The sequence below is a fragment of the Alosa sapidissima genome, chromosome 2 (genome assembly GCF_018492685.1).
Source record: "Alosa sapidissima isolate fAloSap1 chromosome 2, fAloSap1.pri, whole genome shotgun sequence".
In the NCBI taxonomy this organism is placed as follows: Eukaryota; Metazoa; Chordata; class Actinopteri; order Clupeiformes; family Clupeidae; genus Alosa; species Alosa sapidissima.
This window is the reverse complement of record NC_055958.1, coordinates 20,279,987-20,302,437: the sequence shown is the minus strand read 5'-3', so window position 1 is coordinate 20,302,437 and position 22,451 is coordinate 20,279,987. Positions and strand designations below refer to the sequence as shown.

At 44.2% G+C, this 22,451-nt stretch overlaps 2 protein-coding genes across 26 annotated transcripts in view; one reads left to right on the top strand and one right to left on the bottom strand.

Annotated features, from left to right (window-relative positions):
- The window catches only part of map2 (microtubule-associated protein 2), an 83,522-nt gene extending 71,488 nt beyond the window's left edge, over positions 1 to 12,034 (top strand). For 13 of the 25 annotated variants that reach the window (XM_042066878.1, XM_042066879.1, XM_042066885.1 and 10 more), the window contains 5 exons: positions 5,912 to 6,004; positions 7,456 to 7,548; positions 8,917 to 8,998; positions 9,520 to 9,632; positions 9,990 to 12,034. In XM_042066878.1, coding sequence (XP_041922812.1) covers positions 5,912 to 6,004; positions 7,456 to 7,548; positions 8,917 to 8,998; positions 9,520 to 9,632; positions 9,990 to 10,196 — 588 coding nt within the window. In that variant the 3' untranslated portion in view covers positions 10,197 to 12,034. The remainder of the gene's footprint in view (positions 1 to 5,911; positions 6,005 to 7,455; positions 7,549 to 8,916; positions 8,999 to 9,519; positions 9,633 to 9,989) is intronic. The other 12 variants (XM_042066888.1, XM_042066900.1, XM_042066887.1 and 9 more) reach the window with 5 other exon arrangements.
- An 863-nt stretch (positions 12,035 to 12,897) lies between these two features.
- Positions 12,898 to 17,087, bottom strand: myl1 (myosin, light chain 1, alkali; skeletal, fast). The gene is made up of 6 exons (XM_042066905.1): positions 16,860 to 17,087; positions 15,605 to 15,632; positions 14,205 to 14,348; positions 13,742 to 13,915; positions 13,549 to 13,626; positions 12,898 to 13,447 (listed from the first exon to the last, which is right to left on the bottom strand). The coding sequence occupies exons 1-6, from the start codon at positions 17,004 to 17,006 to the stop codon at positions 13,419 to 13,421; spliced, it is 600 nt and encodes a 199-aa protein (XP_041922839.1). The 5' UTR covers positions 17,007 to 17,087; the 3' UTR covers positions 12,898 to 13,418.
- Between the last annotated feature and the right edge of the window lie 5,364 nt (positions 17,088 to 22,451).

Below are 22,451 nucleotides of genomic sequence, written 5' to 3'. Positions count from 1 at the left end.
CCCTCTGTCTCTGCCTGCTCTCTCTGCTCCAGCACTTGCTCTTTAGATGCTAAATCAGCTTCCATCTCTCTCTCTTTTTTTCTCTCTCTCTCTCTCTCTGTCACTAGTTCAGTGCAGCTACATCCAATATAGCTTTCATTATGGGGGAGCTCCCCTGTTCTCTGTAGTCTCCCCGTGTCTGCTTCTGTGCTAACTGTGTTTGACACCTGTGGGTGTTGATCTGTCCTTCCGTCTGCTTAGTGTTTCCTGGCTTGTTACACCATGAATAGTCTTTAAAGGGAGGGGATGATGGAGCTTTCTCTGTTGGGAACTAACGCACACGGTCACAAGTCAGACAGAGGCCATACACACACATACATACATATGGGCTGTTTCTCAAAGTCAAGGTGGGATCCTTCAAGGCTGCTATTTGATGTATGTTATGTCATCATGTCCCGCCGAAGTACTTGTTCCAATGTCAAGCATCCATCAAAGTCTACCATATTCTACCAATGCCATAGTCCTTCATTTTGCTGAATTTTCAGAGGATGCATGTGCATGCTCGGATCACCCACAATCCTGTGTGCACGTTTATGAGATTTTAAAATCTGTACAGTTCAGTGAATCTGGACAGTTCACTATGTATTAAATGTAAACATTGTCTTATTGTCACTATGCCTAAATGAACTAGCCTAAATGAAATATGGGCTTAGGTCTTTTGACAACTTTGAAATCTTACACTGTAATCGTGTAAAGAAGGCATTTAGAAAGGGTATTTAAACTAATTTTTCCAATGAGAGTGATTATGAGCTAAATATTGCTTTTCTCTTTACTATTATGCTTAATGGTTGATGCTCTGTGGTTTATTTTGGCAAAATTAAAAACATGTATGATTTCATTTATTGACGTGGGAGAATGACAGTGGTGCATCCATTGCTCTTCAAAAGAAGTGTGCAGGAGGCATGATTTTCAATAACGCACACCTGCAGCTTCCTGCACACTCGCTAGTCTGTTCCATAGTGTGTTTTCTGAATGCTAAGAAGAAGCCTTAACTCGTTTTTGAAAGATTCGACTCATCATGGCTCAGTTCTACCAAGCACGAATCCTCGAGGATCCTCGACTTTGAGAAACAGTCATGCACACTCAGACACTTTTACTCTCTCTCTCTCTCTCTCTCTCTCTCTCTCTCTCTCTCTCTGTCCCACACATGCACCTGCACATACCCATACACTTAGGGCCCTCATTTAAATGGCATGCAGAGTGTATAGTTATATTGAAGCTCATCTTTTGACTTTATTCAGATAGGACAGTGAAGAGTGACAGAAAGTGAGTGGGAGACAGAGAGATGGGGTGGGATAGGACCGCAGGTCGGATTTGAACCCGTGTCCCCATGGACACTTGGACTCGGATATGGTATTGACACTGCACTTGGACTCGGATATGGTATTGACACTGCAGTTGCTTGCTCCACAGTGCCCCTCAAATGAAGCTGATTTAATAGCCTGGCAAAATATTTTGTAAATGTAATACCATTAGCAAGTTTCAGAGCATAAACATCAGTGGCTCAGATCAGTAAGTACCTCACACAACAGCTTTATTTGTTCATGCACAAGACACTTTTGCTTATTTCTTGACTTTGCACTTTGCCTGGCATTTAAATAAGGGCCCAAAGATTTGTGAATCTGTAATGGTGCTAATTCATCAAGGAAATGACAATTGACAATGACAATCACAGATCTGTTCCCTTCACTGGTAAATACTATATCATCAGAGTTTTATGTTCTTGGCAGCAGTCAATCTGGGTAGAACAGGTCTTACAAGCCTCCTGTAATGGCCTGACCGAAGACAGGCATGTTCGGCCTGGCATGTTTATGTCTGAATCGTGGCAGAGGGCAGCAGTGTACAGAGAAAGGGATCTCTCACTGAAAGAGCTGGCCTCAGCAAGCAAGAGACTGTAAACAACAAAGCAGGGCCGATGAAAGGCATGGCCTGCAGTTAGCTAGGCAGCTGTTCACTGAAATCGTGATGGACAGGTCAGGATGAGGAGGATTAGTCTTCAAGTCATGAGTGACACTGAGAGGAGAAACGTTTAAATTGAGTTGATTAGATATGTACATACATTTCATACATACATTTCATAGAGGAATATTTCCTAGTGAGCAGCAGAAGCAGCTCTGCGCTTGGTACGGGCAGGGCAGAATGGCAATAAAGCAGTGTGATGAGATGTGCTATTGATAAGTAACAGAGAACAGCTATTTGCAGTTGTTGTCTGGACATTTGGGAAGAGAGCATGGAGTCTGGGGTAGTCTGGGGCAGAGGAGAGTCCTGACTGAGTGCAGAGGGGATGTGAGTTCACCACTCAGGACAGATGCAGTCTGGCTGCCCCCTCCCTCCCAACACCCCTCTTTCAATGGCTGGAAGAAAGAGACTTGCATAACTAAGGCTGCCATGCGTGCATCGCCTCTTCCAAAGACGGTTTTACCCCTGGATGACTGCAAGTGTCTCTCTGGCGAAGGCTCCCAAGGGAGGGCCCTAACTGAGAGTGACACTGGTTGCCTGGCTGTTAGGGGTGACTGGCTGGGCACATGATGGGCACAGGCACCCCTCGCGTGCCCTCTGGTAGAGTCTGGAGCCGGCTGCACATCCGCTGTTTGACTTGACCGGGGAAGTAGTGCTGGGTTGTTTTGGTCTTCTAACTTTGTCATATTGGTGCAATGCCTTTTCTAGTTTGATGAAGTCTGTGAGCGTAAGTGCAGTGTCTGTGTGTCTGTGTACAGTACACCACTCCAGTCCAGCCCCAGTGCTCTCCTGGACTTGTGTAGTTGTATCATGTGTGTCCTCTTTTATAACTAAGATTAAAGGTGCCACTGTGAGAGTGCACTTCTCACATTCCATTCATTCAGTGAAAAGATCTGTGGACGGATAAAATGTAAGATTGATAGTGACTGTTGACAGCTAAAAATCAGATAGAGAGAAAGAGAGAGATGGAGGGACAGAGGGAGACATAAACAGCTTCAAAAAGATGGAGGGAGAGAAACAGGAGCCAGTGAAGTGGATGGAATGAAGACAGGAGAGGTAAATAAAGTGTGGAGGAGGGATGGAAGGGACTGCAGAGAGAGATATCGAAGGAAAAGAGAGCCAAGAGACACGGGAGAAGCAGACAAGAGACATGCCTTCCTTTTGTTCTTGCCCAAGCTTCGGCATCTGCGGTGACTCAGCTGGGCTTGGTGGTCGGCAGCCCCCTCTATAGATTGAGCTATCAAAGGCGAGAGAAAGCAGCGGATTTTGCGAGGTTTTACTGCTCAGCGCAGGCCCTCTCTTCCTGTCTCTTCACAGCCTCTGGCTCCCATTCTGCTTCTCATCCTCACTGCCTCATTGCTATTGTGGTCTCGTCTCTTCACTCTTTTTGTCCATTTCTTTGGAGAGTTTGACTTTGCTGAAGAGGCTGTGTGTTTTCGTTCTTTTTGCGGGGCAGTTATATTTGAGCTCTTGAGAAATGAGAAATGATTGTGCGTGTTTACTTATCGTCCTCCGCAGCCTGCTATCTTTATCTGCTCGCCAATGTTTACGGTGCTTCATCTTTTCTTAACAAGACAATTGTATTGTGAGCAAAACCAACGAATTTCTATTGAAAATGTTTTTGTACACTACTGAAACCTATATGCAAACAGAATTGCTGGCAGTTTTCAATGCCAGCTGCAAGAATGGCTTCTACATCTGCACAAGGGTAAAAGCAGAGCTAAATCTACCCTGTGCTGACAGCGCTAAAAAAACATTCTAAATCCTGGCGTGTTTTTATTAAGTCCTGGAGTGCAGCATTTCCCAGTCCTCTTTCCTTGCCCTTTCTTCATCACTCCAATACTGTACATTGGCCATCAGAGCCCTACACTCCTATGGTTCCGAGTGTGAGCGCGGCATTCTGTGCCAGGATCAGTCGAGAGAGAGAGAGAGAGAGAGAGAGAGAGAGAGAGAGAGAGAAAGAAAGAGAGAGAGAGACTGAACTCCTCATTCACATGACAACCACATCTGAACCACAAGGGCCGTTCTCCTGGCAGCTGCCCAGAATCACAGTGCATACCTCTAAAGGCCCCTTGGTCTCTGCTCAAAGCCCTGTATTTGGAGGTAGGTTATGTAAATCTAGCCTCTTGGCAACAACAATCATTGTGACCAAAAATGCCTTTTGTAACCGTAACAGGCAAACATGCCAAGCATAGAAAGGTAATCACATGTGACACACATTTAGCCATGCTTTGCCCACGCTGCACATGTGAAATTAGTGGTCGCATATGAGATCTGCAGCCTGACAAAAGCAGGCATGTGAAGGCTACTGACATAAAGTGTTCATTGTAATTTGAAAAAAAAAAATGGAGGACCAGAAGGATACGATTAGCTTCGCTGCTTATTTTTACAGGACAATGTTCAGGGACCCACAATCACCACATGAATTACAGCCTGCTAGTATACCTAACAATATCCCTCTTGTGGAAGACTAAGCACAGTTTATAGAGCCTGAAAAAGCAGCATTTAAGCTCCTCAACGAGAACTCAGACATTTTTCACTCACATTGAGACACTCGACTCCTATAACGTGATTATATCCCAGTCTGCCGTCAGAACACCTCTAAACACGGCCGTTCTCCAGGCTCCGTGTCCATCCGATACGCTTTATTTTAAGCTGCAGTTGAGCTACACACGGGGGTCATGGTTTATGGAGCCGCAGCCAGTAGATCCCCAGACTGTTTTAGCTCCGCCCCTCACTCTCCTGCCCAGTCCACTCCAGCCCTGCCCTGCAACAGACCCTTGTCCTGGCATTCAGCCTCGTACAGTCCTCCCCACCGCACCCAACCCAACACAACCCAACCCAGCACCTCCAGGCAGCCCCTGCTGCCCATGACTGACCTGTCCATCCATTGTGTGTTTGCTTTCTAGCAACACAGAGGCCAAGCGCACACAGAACAGCGCGGCCACTCCTGGATCTGGACGTCGGTCCTGCGCCTGGTCTCTCTCACTCTGTGTCTGTCTGCCGCTCACTCAGTGACATGGCCCCCCATACTGGCTGCTGACCCTCTGGTATACCATACTGTGAATCCTCCCATACCGCCCACCTGCTCCCCTGGACCCCTATCCACGCACATATGTGCTGATGCTCAGACACACACACACTCACAAAGCACACACACACACTCACAAAGCACACACACACACACAAATACACACAAATACACACACACACACACACACACACACACACACACACACACACACACACACACACACACACACAAACACACACATTTGTGTATTCAAACACACACATTAACTACAAAGACGTACTGACTCTATGAAGTTTACATATTACACAAAAGCTCAACCTTAAACCAAAACACATAGGCAAACACACACATACACACACACACACACACACACACACACACACACACACACACACACACATTTCCACTTAACTAGACTAGGCAGTCCGTCTGTCCCTAGCGGCCCTGTTAGTGGCTCCTTGAGACCCTGGCCCCCGTAGTCTCCTTCTGTCTGCTGCTGGAACAGATCTGTCAGACGCGGCTCCATCTTGAGCCCCCTATGCTACTCTGGCCCTCACATAGCAGTACACTTCTACTGTTGTTCCAAGAAATCCATTCGTCCATTGCCTGCGTAGGCATGGATCTGTTCACGAGCACCCGTGTGTGTGTGTGTGTGTGTGTGTGTGTGTGTGTGTGTGTCGTCGTCCATGTCCTCCTCTGCAGTCACGCTATGTCGTTGTCTCACCCCTTCGTGAGAGTGCTAATCTGCATTGACATACATAAAGTGCAATGTGTGCTTGCGTGCTTGTGTGTGTGTGTGTGTGTGTGTGTGCGCGCAGACACACCTCCTGTCTTACCTCATCATTTAAACAGAGCCACATTATCTCTGTATTTTTCTAGATTCAGATTTTAAACAAGAAGCTGGACTTCAGTCACGTACAGTCAAAGTGCGGATCCAAGGATAATCTGAAGCATTCCCCCCGTGGAGGCAATGTATGTACCGCTCCATCTCTCCCTTTCCCTGTCTCCCCCCTCCCCAGTGACCAATGGCACATTCCCTACTCTGACCTACCACCCCACCCCCCTTCCCTCACACTTCCCCCCCTTCCTCACACTTCCCAACCCCCCTACACTTCCCAACCCCCCCCCCCCCCCACACACACACTTCCCAACCCCGATCCTGTAGTTGTGGTCCTGGAGGGCCCCCATTCTACCCTGCTTCACCTCTCCCAGTCCTGCATACCCTCTGAACAATGCATGACCTGGTCCTTCGACAAAAGCGATGGAGCTCGATCATTTCAGTTGGCCTCCAAGGAAAACTCAGAAAATGTGATTCATCCAAATATGAGCAAAGATTTGAAAGTTAGCACAGACAAATTTGAGCACCACTTTGTCGAACACAAATGTGTGTTTCCATTGAGCCTCCTCTCGAATTCACAGATGCCTATCACAGTGTGAACACTTGGTATTCAAAACCGAAGTCCCTTCTTGTTGTCCATCTGGAAGTGATATATACACATTTATTTAGTGTATATATTATCACAGTGAAGACATCAGCACCTGTGTATTCATCAGATTCAGGCGAAGCGGCTGAATTGTTTCACTTTTTATGTTTGTTGTTGTATGTGTGAACTATTTCTTCTTGTGATGGAAAAGTGTGAGTGAACTTTTTTGACTTACTTTGATATTAATGATGTGGATCCGTGTGACTACAAGTGTTACCCAACACACTTAATCTACAGATGTATGCACATTCGTGCAAATTGCATATGCACACACACACACACACACACACACTCCTTTTATTGTGCATACATTTGCACTCTCTGTCCTTTTTCATTCTGTTTCTGACTCTGCATGCCTAAAGTCAAAAGAACTGTTGAAAGCTGCTTGATTTTTTCCCTTTAGTTCCAAGCCCTTGTTTCTGCTGACTTGTGCGTGAGTGTCAATCAAATCCTGCTTTGTCTCTTTAACAGCACCTTGGGGCCCATAGCCTGTTACATGCATTTATGATCTCACAATGGGCCATCTGTCCAACTCCAATAACCCAAACATGCACACATCCATGTGCTCCATTTCCTGTCATGTTTCTGCTATTGAGGCGTAGCTCAGCGAGACACACAGGCTCCCAGGCCTACTTAGACGCTCGGTGGCTCCAGACAGATGTTTACATAGTACAGAAGAGAAGAGACGAGACTAGTCACATGGGCTTCATACACACACAAACATCTTCAGACACATACTCACAAATCATCACACACACACGCACACAAACAGTTGCTGTGTAGTTTTGAATGAAAAGAGTCAAAAATGAATTGAACAAAAAGAAATGACACTTTTGTCTAGACCATCTGAGACATTTTGAAGAGCATCTCGATGTAAGCAACCATGTCACATCCCAACCCTCCCACCCCCCCCAATCTCCCTCTCTTCCCACCACACAGGTTTTCATTCCTAGCGTAAAACTGGACTTTAGCCACGTCAGGTCAAAGTGTGGCTCCCTGGACAAAGTGCAGCATGCGGCAGGCGGCGGGAACGTGAGTTCACTCGTCCTCTCAATCTCCTTGTCTCCGTGTTTCCTCTCTCCTCTCTCCTCTCTCCTCTCTCTCTCACTCACACACTCACTCACGCACTCACTCACTCACTCACTCACTCACTCACTCTCTCTCACACTCACTTACTCACTCAATCACTCACTCACACACTCACTCACGCACTCACTCACTCACTCACTCACTCACTCACTCTCTCTCACACTCACTTACTCACTCAATCACTCACTCACTCACTCACTCACTCACTCACTCACTCACTCACTCACACACCCACCCTCTCACCTTGCACAGGAGACCAAGTGAGGCAGAGCCAAAAGGGTCCATGATGTGTCCCCTCCACAGAAGTGCTGTCTCTCAGCTCAAGGCCCCTCACCTAACACACTCCCCACTCCCAGTGCACCTTTGTCTGGCCCGACTGGGCGTTGTGTGTCCCCGGGGGACAAACAGAGCCAGGTGTTTTCCCTCCCTGCACTTCTCTCTCCTCCCCACCCTCTGAAAAATACAGTCATTACAGGGTGGAGGTGAAGTGATCGCGGGCCTGAGCTCACCTGCGCTTTCATCCAGTCAAATCCCTTACATTTCCCTCTGCGCACCCCTAATCTCCACTTAACAGTGACACTGACTCTACCTGTGCCACAATACAGGATATTGTTTCTATTCACCACCGTGTCCAATGGGCCCTTTGTTGTTTCCTCTTTTATGGGAGGACCATGCAGAGCTGGTGGTGAAGTGTCTAGAGTGAAGCACTGATTAGGGCTAATGACCTCTTTCATGGCGTTTGATGTCTTTATCATGCATTAGTGTTTAATGACCATGCTGTTGCTGTGCTTGCTTCGCCTAGATGCCAAGATGTGCATGTCTTTATTTTATCTCATAATGTCTGTGCCAAACACATTTAGGGTGTGTCATAATTACATAATATTATTTTCTGTTTTGCTTGTGGCTTTATGTCCTCTGTAAAATCATTTCTTTATTCGCAGGTTTCACGGTCAAACTATTATCTTTTTCGAATTCCCCAAGCTTCGATCGTTGTCATGACATAAAGCAGCATACACACAGACTTCCATGCTTATCATCTGGGAGCTGTTAATGTGTAGCTGCATCAATAATTAGACTTAATAGTTGTATGGAGTTGTTTCCCGAGGGGTAATTGCATATTTCCACACAAACTGCTCTTTTGAATGGCATTGGTGCGTGTACATGCAGGTTCACAGACATTCTCTCTTCACTCCTGTTATTAGAGCCCCTGAGCTTGACCTTCCTCGACCTTTTAGAAGAGATGTGTGTTCCCATTGCAATTGTGTTTGTTAGTTTGTGAGTTCTCTCACGCTCTAAGTGTATCCTTCACAGGTCCAAATCCAGTCCAAGAAACTGGACTTAAGTCACGTGACTTCCAAGTGTGGTTCACTGGACAACATTCGCCACCGGCCAGGTAGGAAGCCCATTCGTCTCAGCACAGCATCATGGCAGAGGTCCTGCTGCTGGGACCGTCATGTGTCAGCTCCTGGTGTCTACAGTTCTGCAGCGCCATCTGCTGGACACATGGTGTTACTGCCTCTGCAGTGATTTTTATGTGAATGGTATACAAGTGTAGGACATAGTGCAGGATTTCAGTTTATAGTGTTGTCGTTAAATTCACACTTTCGCATTCACACACACTTCTTCACTAGTATGATGATATCAGTAGTATTTCTTTTTGAAAGAAGCAGTAAACAATGTTAATATTTTAATGATGTAGAAATATCTATGCACATCTTTTTAACAGATATGTTTAGCCAAGTCAACATAGAGTTGAGAATGATAGTCAAGTTACAGCAAGGATATGCGTTGAGTGAACACACAAGTACTGATTTCTGTCTGTCTCTCTCTCCCCCCCCCCCCTCTTTGTCTCTCTCCCCCCCCCCCTCTCTCTCTTTCTCTCCCCCAATGCTCCCTGCCCTCTGCTGCCCCCAGGAGGTGGGAATGTACGCATTGAGAATGTGAAGCTGGACTTCAAAGACAAAGCCCATGCTAAGGTGGGCTCCCTTGATAATGCCCAGCATGTTCCCGGAGGAGGTCATGTAATGGTGGGTAACTTGGCGTGGCGGGGACTCTAGGGGGCAGACAGATATAGGTTGTTGAGGTCATGGTGGCATGACAGCTTCAGCTTCAAGGTAGGCCCAGCTCTGTGCACTTACAAAAAAATTAAGTAGTAAGATCATGTGGCGATGTAAGTGACCTTAATCATGTTTCTGTGTGGAGACGTAGTTGACGCCAAGAGACCACTTAGCGGTCACAAGATGTTGTGAATCTCGTGTGGCACTGTGTCAGAATTAATTTTAATGGCATGCCTATTAAAAGCATGGCACCCTACACTCTCTGCACCGGGTAAACGTTCGCATGCATACTTGATTTCCCCGGATGGCTCTCCCTTTCCCTGCCAGATCGAGAGCCACCGGCTCACATTCCGCGATTCCGCGAAGGCACGCACAGACCACGGAGCCGAGATTGTGACCCAATCACCTGACGGGACCTCCCCCCATCGCCACAGCCACATGTCGTCCTCGGGCAGCATCAACCTGATGGAGTCCCCGCAGCTAGCCACGCTGGCCGATGACGTCACCGCCGCCCTGGCCAAGCAGGGGCTGTGAGCGCCCGGCCGAGCGCCTTCTGCCCCCCCCCCCCCACTCTGTGCTCCCCGTCCACTGGGCAGACACTGCGCCCCCCCCCCCCCACTTATGGTTCTACTTTACCCCTATCAGCAGCACTCTCTTCTCTCTCCCTCAGCCTCACAGCCTCATCTAGCCAGGAGCGCCACTCCCAACGTTTGGAAGATGGTGGCCCCTCCGTCCTCAAATTCACCCCCTCCTGCACAGCGCACATCCACCTACTGGGACCGTAGTGACTCTATTTAATTAAACAAAATACAACATGGAAGCAAGTGGAAGAAGAAGAAGGGAAAACAAATACACAGACACCGTACAGTTTTGTCTATTTTATTTTTTCTTCAATTTCCAAGGTAGATTAGAAAGTGCCAGTGCTTTTCCTGTTTGACTCCTTTTCTGTTTGACTTTTTTAATGGTGTGTACAGATAGTGGCCTGAAGCTCTGGTCCCAGATCGGCTCTAGCTGTTTGCACAAAGTAGTTCAAGTAGGATCAGGAACGGGATTGGCTGACCTCTGGTCAGCTTCAGAACAGCCTTTTCTACAACAGGCAGGAAGTGATGCGGCCATTCCATGCAGCTTGCATTCTTCTGCTTGGTCAGTGCATGGACTTGAAACACACACCCCAGCAGCAAGTCATGCTCATCAAACCTCCCCAGTACGATATAAACTATAGCTATACAACATGTGTATAAATATACCAGCTCCTCATTAGCAATTTCAATCGATTTTAAAAATAAGCAGTCACTCAAAAAGTCACCTATACCTGTAAAATTGCATCACTGCAAAAAAGAGAGATGAGATTATGGTATGATGAGCATGTGTCAATTCTCGTTCAAAAAGAAGGCTATTTTGTATTTTCAAAGAATTTTAGTAGGTTATTCCCTCAATCATTGGATTAAAATGAGCATTTGAGCATTTCACATATTTTGTAGATTAGTGGCAATGTTATGCTTGTCAATTGTCAACTGCAATGGTTGGCCAAGGGTCTCTCTTTCTCTCTCTGTCTCTCTCCAGACAAGGCTCTGAATCTGGCTGTAAGCATCACTGTATGTGATTGTGAACATACTGTAGAGCTATGTTATTCTCTCATGCACTGTCTGACCCGGTGCCATCACACACCCGCCTACTGTAGCTGAGTGACCTTTAAGAGGTCCAGGGATACCTTACACACCCTGAAGTGCGTCAGCTCAACATCACAGGGGCTAGTGGGAGTCCTTGACACACTTCTCAGATGTAGGTCTGGGGTCAGCTGAGAATGGACCCTATGGGCCTGTGGTGGTCGGGGTAACCTTTTCTCTGATGGAGCTGTGGTCATTATTTAAACGGATTGACTTGGGTGCAGAGTGCAGCTACTCTGGGCACTGGTGTTGTGTTACAGACCCTGTGTTTTGCCATGTCACATTTGGATGCTATAACGTTTTTTTATGTGCTGGATAAACTAAAAAGGGACAAAAAGTATGAAAAAATATGAAAAAGCGTCATTTCAAAAAGCATACATAAAAACAGAAAACTCAACCATCTCTTGCAATTGTTTCATAAAGTGCTCCAGTATAAATATTTTGATTTCTCTCTCTCTCTCTGTCGTTATTTGTGGTATTCCAACCCCTCCGGATCCCCTGATGTTTGTTAGCTTCTGTGTTTCTCTGCACCCCAAGCCTTGCCCTTCCCCATCTCCAATCTACCCTCCTCCCCCACAGCAACTGTAAATGTATTTAAAAGTCATGTAGATGTTTGCTGTTTTTCTCTTGTTGATATGATACCGATTACAAATGCTCATATGATTATGACAGTAAATAAAAATAAAAAAAACACATGGAAACAAATTAATTGTTTTAAATGCAGTGGTTTTTATTGTAATTTAAGAAGATAAATGGCTTTTCTCAGAATTGTTAATTTTTTATATACCGGTATGCATAGGGTTGACCCACAGGTAATCATATTGCATATATGAACTATACTGTCAATACTAAGAAAAATCACAGCAGTGCTTTGAAGCTACTATCCAGCTGAAAGTCTGCTTTGAAGTCACTATCCTGCTTATTCTAGAACAATGCCCTCACCTCACTCACCCAATCAGCTAGAGTACAGTTTCATACTTCTTCCTCTCGGCTTATGTTTCATGTATTGCTTGGCATCTAATGGCATAGTGTTCAAATACATACGTTAACCTTAATCATATCACCTCAATACAGACAATGTACACGGCAACAAACAATTTCTTACTACTTTAGTACATTTCTTAAAGTATTTAATGTGGTGGCTATTTCGGCTATTCTACTAGTTAGAGCACATTAATGGCAAATACATCATCTAACAACCAGAGGTATAAAAAGTCCTTTATCAGAAAAATAAAAGTCCTACCATGTATTGGTTCTACTTGTGCATTTAACACGGGGGATTTCACAAATTAGCTGATGCATATGGCTGAGGAGTTGTGCTAATTAGAATATGCTTTTTAATGAATGGTTGAAACAAATATTTGGCAGGCTGTTAACTTTCTGAAGCTGGACTTATTATAGGTTTCACCACTCACTCACTTCGTTAGTATCTCAGTGAGATGAACATGAGCAGAGCTACTAGGCGGACAGGCCAAGGCTAGGACTTTTACACCTCTATGAGCAACCTCCCTCACTATGACACGTGCTCCATGCTAAACTGGAGAACAAACAGGGATTCGGGACAAGGATCCTTTGTGAAAAGTTTATTATGTGAAATTACAGAGGTGAAAAATAAATTAAGACTTTGGGGGAAAAGGGAGACATGTTCCAATGAGTCGTCCACAGTTGCGGGACAGTGGGGGTCATCAATAGCACCTCCGTTCTGTAGCACCAATCCAGACCGTGGGGGTAGGGGGGAGTGTCGGATCACATCTTCACAGCGTCCGATGCCCCCTCACACCCTTCACTAATGGCCCAATGCGAAGAGACATGCCCTGACAGAGAGGGAGGAGCTTCACAACACGAAACGTCGGCTGAAAAATAAAGTGTGGCGTCCAAGAACGGATAAAATAAAGAAAAAAAGTTGGAGGAAAAAACTATATGGAAAAATAAAACAATGTGACAACACGAACAGGTTTTAGGAATGACATCCCATAGTCCTTTTCATTATCCATTTCTCAGGTGGAGTTGGAAACAGTGGGCGGATGTCCTGACACCATGGGGTCTGCAGAAATTCTTCAGCTTCCTCACCATGTGAATTTGAGGGATCTTACACAGACATGATGTGCTTGACGAAAGCTGTGGGGCAAGAGGAGAGTGATGTCATTGCTACCATCGCGATCATTATCAACATTAAGCCATACAACATGAAGCTATGACGTTTGAGACATAATACGAACCCTCATAGTTGACACAGCCGTTCTCATCCTCCTGTCCTGCCATGAGAGCATCAATCTCAGCCTCATTCATCTTCTCACCTGAAGGAGAAAATGGTCATCTTAGGTTAGCCATCTAGCATGTCAAAAAATTCACCTTAGACCATCCTCCTACTCACTGACTGAAACGTTCTCAGGCCATCAGGCCGTCTCTTACCCAGCGTTGAAAGGACGATACGCAGCTCAGCACCCATCACTGTGCCGTTACCCTCCTTGTCAAAGACGCGGAGACCCTCAACGTAGTCCTCAAACTGCGCCTTGTTGGGGTTGTTGATCACAGTCTGCAACATGGGCAGGAACTGCTCAAACTCAACTCTCTTGGCAGCCATGTCTGGAAGGACATATCCAAAAACATGGAAATGAAAGGTGCTGTTTGAACATATACATAAACACATACATAAATAATAAAATGAACAATTGTAGGCCTACATGTGTGCTAAAATAAAATAAACATTGCCATACAATAGCATGCATGGAACATTGCGTTTTAATCACTTAGCATCTACAAAATGTAATAAGCTGATCAACTCCACTTACAGTACATAATCATGTTTATATTTTGTTTTACGATGGATGGACACTGTGAGGGGTGGGGCAGGGTGAGGGTGTAGCTCTTTTACCTTCTGGGGAGGGGTTGCCGAGGATGTGCTTGACCTCTTTGTTGGTGGGGTTCTGTCCCAGAGCACGCATGATGTCGGCGATCTGGTTGTAAGCTACCTTGCCATCACCCACTCTGTCAAAGAGTCCAAAGGCTTCCCTGTAGTCTGCAATCAGGACAAAGATGACTCATGAACTTTAATACTGGTTAATGACTGCTGTCAGTAAAACTGATGAAAGATTTTACATCTAAAACAAGATGGGACAATTAAAAGGAGAACTAAATGGACAGTTGATAAAATAATTTAGATGGAATATTCATGTCTCTATTCTCAAAAAGGTTTTTTTTCTCAGAGGCTTTCTACTCATTGGTGGTGCTCAGTTTTACATAAATAAGTGGGGAGTGGACTTCAGCAGAGATGAGTGACTCATCGGACACTGCCAGACACCATGTGACCTGATGCACAGGTTACCCATGAATGATGAGCTCAAGGCCACACATCTCACTCATCCAGCTACCGCAATTACAACAAACAGCTGGGCACATGCCTCAGCAAGGGTAACCAACATGTGATAACAAGGGCCAGCTATTTCTATGGGCCTTTTACCACAGTCTCAATGGAAAGTGATCTGCTGAAAGCTTAGTAGCTTTATGTGATTTCCGCATTGGGGCCAGCTGCTCCTTACAGCTCACTGCTGGGCGGCATTTAAAGCCCTGGCGGGCAATCGATACTCTCCCAAGAATACTAACCCTGCCATATATAGACACTGCTGGGCCACGACTGACCTAAGTAAACTCCAAGAATGCTGACTACGGTGTAACTCACACCCCCCCACTCTACACGCTGACCGCCTGGCCTCCCATTGGCCCAAGAGGCCATTCTTTCATGTCACTCACTGCCCTGGCCAATGGGGGCAGGACCACCACTAGGATGTGTCAAATTGTTTGACCTTTACTACACAATAAAAGTTAATCCCACAACACTTCTGGCATTTGACACTAAGGGGTAGAGACACTCTGCTTCATTTGGGTTCTAATGATCACAATGCTCTCTTGAGAAAAGGTCCTGACCACAAAATACATCACAAAATATCCCCCCTCTCTTGTCAATTGTTCTATGTGGTTTCTGATCAGATTGCCATATGCTTATATTCTCAAAATATAACGGTCAGTTGGCCAGTTAGTCAGTCAGTTCTTCAGAGTCTACTAATCCACTCACCATTCATTCATTCATTCATTCATTCATTCGTTCATTTATTCAAATTATTCCTTCATAGACTCATTCATTCATGTTTTTTACGTTTAGGCTTCATCAATCAGTCATTCATCAGTATGTCTTAGTTCTGTTTGTTGAATTTGCAATTATTTATAAGTATATGTTATGCCAAACAATAGGTAGGTCTATAAAAAATGACTACTCACCCTCAATCTGGTCTGGGGTGAAGTCCACCTACAGTAGAAAAAAAGCAGCAAAAACAGCCTTTAAAACATGTCCCCATATCTCAAAACAACCGTTGCATCGCAAAGAGTGGATAGATCAGTATCAACCGGGATCTGGGAGCCTTCAGCATTTTTCCCATGGAAAACTATATTTAATGGGGCTTAGATCCAATATGATTACAATCAGAGCAATTGGTAAGGTTAATCAAGTGATTGAAAATTGTAAGTCTTCCATTTAGGCAGATATTGATCCAGAAACCCGACTTCTGCTGATTATGATACTGATGTCAAACACTAGTAATATACCTTGAAAATATTTTTTCTTAATACATTTTAAAATGCGTCTTAAATGCTATCCTATAGTATTGACAGATGCAATAGTAATTCCGAGCTAGTCTCCTCTGCGCTGTCGCTTGAATGTTATTCTCTTGTTGTAAGTCACTTTGGATAAAAGCATAAACTACATGAATACATGTAATGTAAATGCAAATGCACAGTTCACAATTAACTGTCCTGCTCTAGAGCAATCAAAGCATGGGTTGAACTGATTTACTATATCAGATGACATTAAAAAAATTATATCAAACAGTGACATAAAACTTTTTGTAATTCTTAAGTGAGGAGGTAAGTTACTTCTTCGAAACTCCTTTTGCTTGACCTAATTTAGAACCACAGCTGCTTAAAAGACGGTAACATGAGCATATGAGCTCCATGTTTAGACATGATAACCATCTCCACATTTGGTTACGCACGACTCGACGCTACCTGTCATTTACAGTATCACCCCAAACAACTCTGATGTGATGAGTCTGATGATTTAGTACAGTGGAAAAATAAATCCAGAAAGTAGAGAGCAAACCTCCGGAGCTCTCCGTGGTACTGATTCACCCCAGTATATAGCCTATCATAGATGTTGACCGTGTGCTTATACTTAAAAAAATGCCGTGAAAAAGCTTTTTTTTGTGTGAAATTGTCTGTTACTCCATCAAATCCACCTCGCACAGAGGCCCAGTGCATAAACTCTACATCTCTACTCTAGGCTACTACATCCCGTGGTAGTTGAGTCTCAATATGCTATATTCCCATTTCCTCACATCAACCTTTTTATGAGCTATATTGTATTGTATTACATATTCCAAATGTCACCAATAGCCTATTGCTGGTTTCAGAACAAGTATGTTTTAGCAGGGGGGAAAAACAATACCGGAAGTGCGGAACAAAACGATTCTGTCTTTACCTTGACAGCAGACAGGTCAATAGCGGCTACAGCGGGCTTGGGTGGGGGCTCTGGTAGGGGTTCCTCTTTCTTTGCTGGCTCGGCCTTCTTTGCGGGCTCTGCCTTCTTGGCTGGTGCCGCCGGCTTGGCGTCCTTCTTAGGTGCCATGTTAAAAGTGATTTGTCTGCTTCACCACAGATTCCAGGTGACAACACAAGGGACGGACCACTGCTTGGAGGGCTCAGAACACTTGCGGGAAGAATGGAAGTATATATATGTGTATACCTTACTCCACTGTGGATGCTAATGCTGCTCAAGGGACCGGATTGGACGACGTTTCCAGAGGGGTGGTCGCCCCTTCTTTACAAGGAATTAGGGGCGACCCGACAAAATGCATATGGAGCGCGTCAGTGCTTGCTTATTTAAAACAGGAGAAAGAAAAAAGAGAAGCACAGGAAATAGTGCAGGGGGTTGTCCGGGGTCACCAGGTGGGACATATCCTCATGTTTGAGAGCAGTATATGTTCCTAGAAATTTTAGGTGAGTGTAATGTTAAGTGCGTAAGTGTTGCCTATCCACGGGACTTCTGGAAACATGAAACGCTTGCTTTAGGACAATAATCCAGTTCGCGGTGAAAACTCTTCCAGTCGCACTCTTTTTTGTTAGCGACATTACCAGTGTGTGTGTGTGTGTAATTCATTGCCATCAATAATCGTTTGCGTTAGACAGCTCTACAGAAGAATGTCCTGGAATTCATCTCTCAAATGCCATGGGCCACTCAACACACTCAATAACAACATTGAAAGCTTTCTTTTCAATAGCCTACACGTTTGTGCTTTCACCACTGTAATAATTTAGATTACATGGCCTATTCAACACAAGTGTTATAATCTAAAAGGAAAAATGCAATTATTCACAATTATCCTATCAGTCAGCATCCTAATTTAATAACAAAAACGCTTTTGGCGCACGGTAATGCTTGCTCTTGACATGAATGAACTGGTCCTGTCTGTTGTGAAAGATACTTTTTTAGGACACTGAATTCAGCTTCCTTTGAGAAATCACTGAAGAAACCCGGCATCCAGGTCATTAGCAAGCCATGCTATTAGCAGTCAAAAGGTAGTTGCTATAAGTCATCTCTTCACCTCCCAACGCCTACCCTGTGGGGTGGGCCGGAGGAGGCGTTCTCTGGTGCTGGAAACGAGCGCAATTAGATTGGCACTGCTTTGAGAAAGATGTATGTTTAGCTACTGCCATAGATGGCATGGCCAATTGTAATGGATATTTGTTTTCTTCTTAAAAACTTTTGTTACCCGTTACTTTTACAGGATCAGTAAAATGCCAATGTAGAGGAGAGCACACTGCCAATAGTCTGTATTGTGATTACCACAGGCTCCTTAAGGACAATAGCATATTCAGTCAAAGAAAACCAGCTGGGGGAACTTTCAGTGGAGAAGTCACACCTTTTGTCATCTTTATTTTGAATAGGCAATACCAAGTTGGGCCCTGCACATATGATCTGTTGTACGGCATGCGGTTGAAGTGGATTGGTCATGATGTGTGTGACCACAGTTTCTTCTGACTGCTATTGCCTTAGGAATGAGGACAGTTGAGGAGGATGATTCTCTCTGGGTTCTCAGCTGCCAATGCCTGTTACCACACAGGGTGATTGTAGCAGGTTTTGGCTCCTTCCTGTTTTCTAAATATGTCTTAGTGCCCCACCCCACTGATACGGGTAAGGGATAAAGAAGGGTCTGGAGGCTCTCTCTCTCTCTCTCTCTCTCTCTCCCCACCTCTTCTTTCTCTAACCCCTTCCAACAGAGGCTCAGCCAGAGAAAACCACATTCGCGTCAGCTGTCATCAAAGCTCACCCTGGCCTTCCAGAAGCACCGTCTCCAAGACCCCTGCCCCTGCACCTGTCTCACTGGTCCTAATCACGATTTTTTTTCGTGAAGTTTTTATTATTTTACCAAAATTACTCGGCCAAAGAGCCTGGTGCTGGGGTGGGGGGTGGGATGGGGTATGGGACAGGGGGAGGAGAGACCATAGTTATAATCAGTCTTCATAATCAGTAATAATGTCCTAAGATGGCTTCCTTACTCTGTGAGGTCACGGACAAAAAAAGAGCTGCTTACTGATTGGCCCCAAAAAAGAAAAACAGAGACCTGTTTATTATACAGCTACCATGCAAACTCCCATTAAACTTAGAAAACTTTATCTCTGTTGTTCACTCTTGCTGGAGCGGTGCCATAAATCAACACAGAACACCAAATATATTTAAAATATATTATAATTACCTCAAGACTCGTGTTACAGATAACACCCTAGTTATGCTCCCTTTATATTACTGTTTTGACAATTTGGTAGCAATGTTCTGGCTATGTCATGGCTATGTCATATGGTCAGGGTTAGATATGTCATAAGGTCAGGGTGAATACAATAATGATGATGATGATACCAGCATTTTACTACATGGAAACATATACTGTTAATAAAAACGTTTCAGAATCATAAACATGTTTTCATAAATCATTGTAAACAGTGTCCCCACTCTTCTTAGTAAATATGCTCAGCTCTAGAGTTGGATGTCAATAACCGCGTGATTGGACCCATACACTAAAGTACAGCCAGGCCTCATGCCAAGTGACACATAACTGGATTAAATTAAACTCCTTCAGATGGGCCAACCCTGAGCAACAGAGGAAGGAGTACCCCAGGAAAGGTTAAAAGGTCATAGGTCATAGGAAAGGTTAAAAGGTCATAGTGAAACAGCACTTCATGTGGCAATTGTGAGGAACTGCATTTTGATACAGTAGACACAGTTCAAGATCTTGCCATGCTGTGCATATTACTTGATTTAAACCCTGGTCAGTACTATTATCAATGTTCAACATTTGATGTGAATGAATATACACGTCCTGACAGTTCTTTACTAAGAGGAAATGCTAAGGAGATTCATGAACCAAGTGGGAAGGGTCAGGATAAGTCTTCATGCAGGCAGTAAACATAGCAACTTAGCACCATACAGATTAAAAGGCTTTAACTCCCTGGCAGCCTGATGGAGTTCTTGCAATGATGAATATATCTCATGAATGGAGAGAAGATTTGTTCAGTTGCTGGACCTTCAGTGGTTGACCATATTTACTGTTTTATTACTGTCTTTCATGAAAGTACTTTTGCATTTAACTCTATTAAATATGCTCAAACACATAGACAGAGACGGAGAGGTTTTAAAGGAAACATATTTGTATAGCCAACAGATGTTGTTTACGTACAGTGTCTTGAGTTGATGAGAAGTAAGTACAAGTACATGATTCACTATTTTTTCACTATCCAATCCCTGAGCGGAATCTACGAGACACTGCAATGAAGACCCTCAGCATTAGCAAGCCCGTTAAGCTGTCTTCAATATCGTATGTCAAGAAAAGTAGCTATAGCTGAAGCGTAGTACAGTGACATCACACATTAAAAGCTGCCTTGTAGGGATCCCAGGGAAAGCCTGCATCAAATGCTGTTCTCACTGCAGTGTAACCATATTAGTATAAATATCTGCTGTACAACATACAGTAATGGCTTTACGCAGACACAGCAACGTGATCGCAATGAGAAAACCAGTCACCTGAACAGAATGTGCACTGATACAGTAGATCAACTCATCTGCAGCTATCATGTGTGTATCTGATGAGGGATTTGACTGGAGTGAGCGTCAGTTGTTTGTTCCCAAGCCTCAAATAGGACAGGCATTGTCGGGGTAGTGTGTCCCTCATTCTCTCCAGCATCATCACATCATCACCCTGAGTCTTAGCCGGCCCTTCAAGAGGAAGGGTTTAACCCCCACAGAGCCCCCTTTGGGATGTATGAAGACACACTGTGGCCCAAAATTAACTCATACTTTACTGAAGAGACAATGCACTATACAATACAGTCAATAACTTTAAACATAACATAATACCGAATGAGTAATTATATGAATTGAACTCAAATGTTCCTGGTATTGCAGTTGAAGAGAGTTAAACTCAATTAATAATAAGGATGTTTTTGTTTTGTGTGACAATTTTTGTTTTAAATTGAGCCAATTGATTGTTACCTAAATGAAAAGATCACAAAAGATTGTTAGTGACAATAAAAGTTAAAAATGATATAATCATGAGTGATGGTTGCAATGCTATTTATATTTACACCAGCAGAATGGAATGAAGGTGAAAGTCATAGTGACTTCCATTGGTCCATCTCACCCATTGAGCCATCACCTGCCCATTACTATTTTTTGCACCTGGTTGCACCTACAGCCTGTGAAGATTTGTGCCTGGTTTGCAGATCACTGATGCTTTGCAGTATGACAGTTAGGCTTTCCTTGAGTTCTGGTCTGACCTCCCAAACCAAGCAGGCCCAGCACCCACCCCCTTTCTGAGCCCCAAAAGGAATGAGCTTGTAACTGAGCCCAGGGACAGATGGACACTATTTATAGGCCTTTCTGGAGAGGTGTGAAGTTTCTTGGGATCTCTCTGAGTGGGGCTACAGCTCCTTAAGGGGACCGATTCAAAGCAGTTGGCCTGCCGATTAAAGCACCCCCACAGTGCAAATGGGCATTATAAAGTGGAAGGCTAAACAAAGCCAAAACATGGCCTTGGCCAAGAGAAGGAACCCATGTTACCTGATCCCCATCTTGGAATTTATGAGTCATATGGTCAGTCTATGTGCTGCAGGGCATGCCTAAGTCATTTGCCGTGTTGACCACTGCTGTAGGTCTGAGTGTGAGAGGGTGTCACCCTATCTTGTTGAAAAATAGTATAATATATATAAAAAACATGCACACAAGTATATATGATGTCATATTTGCTGTGATTTTATTTTCTGAATTCACGTAACTACTTAAAATCATCTGCAAATTGGCTTGCGGTTTCTAGAAATAGTGTGAATATTTAAAATGTTCAAGGTCTATATCTGATGTCAACCAAGGTTATGACAGATATTCTTCAGTGGACTCCATCACCAGCATTGTTGCTGTTGCAGGGCTCTTCATTTTAGCATTCAGTTTGACTCTTGACGTCATTGAAAAAGTTATCCACCTACAGTATGTGATATGAGATGGGGTGGGCAGAAGATAATAGCAGAGGGCACTGGGATATTCTAGAATATTCCAGAGCTTTACCAGGCTACCCCACCTGTCTGCAGACTCCTTGTCTCTTACTTTAGTGCCTGTTTACTCAATGCTGCCACCCTGTGTTTTTCTCATCATGTTAAAGAGGTGTTGCTCTTGTTTATTTGGGCAGACATTGCGTATACTCTGCATATTTCATTATATTGAAAAACCTTCAATTGCTTTTACTGCTACGTGTAGTGAGAAGGTTATGTTTCATCTTTGGTTTAATATTTTATGTATTCATGGATTTGGAGACTTGGTGCAGAGAAGTAATGTGTGTTTGTGTGCTCCAGTTACTCCAATACATACTTCTAACCATCTATCTATCTATCTATCTATTTATATATTTTACAAAAATATATTAGTCAAGGTTAACTGAAAATAAAGTATAAATATAAAAACTTCAGATCTCTAATGTTGAATTCTTGAGAACACAAAAGGTGTAGTCATCAGCATTGATGCTTGACTCTG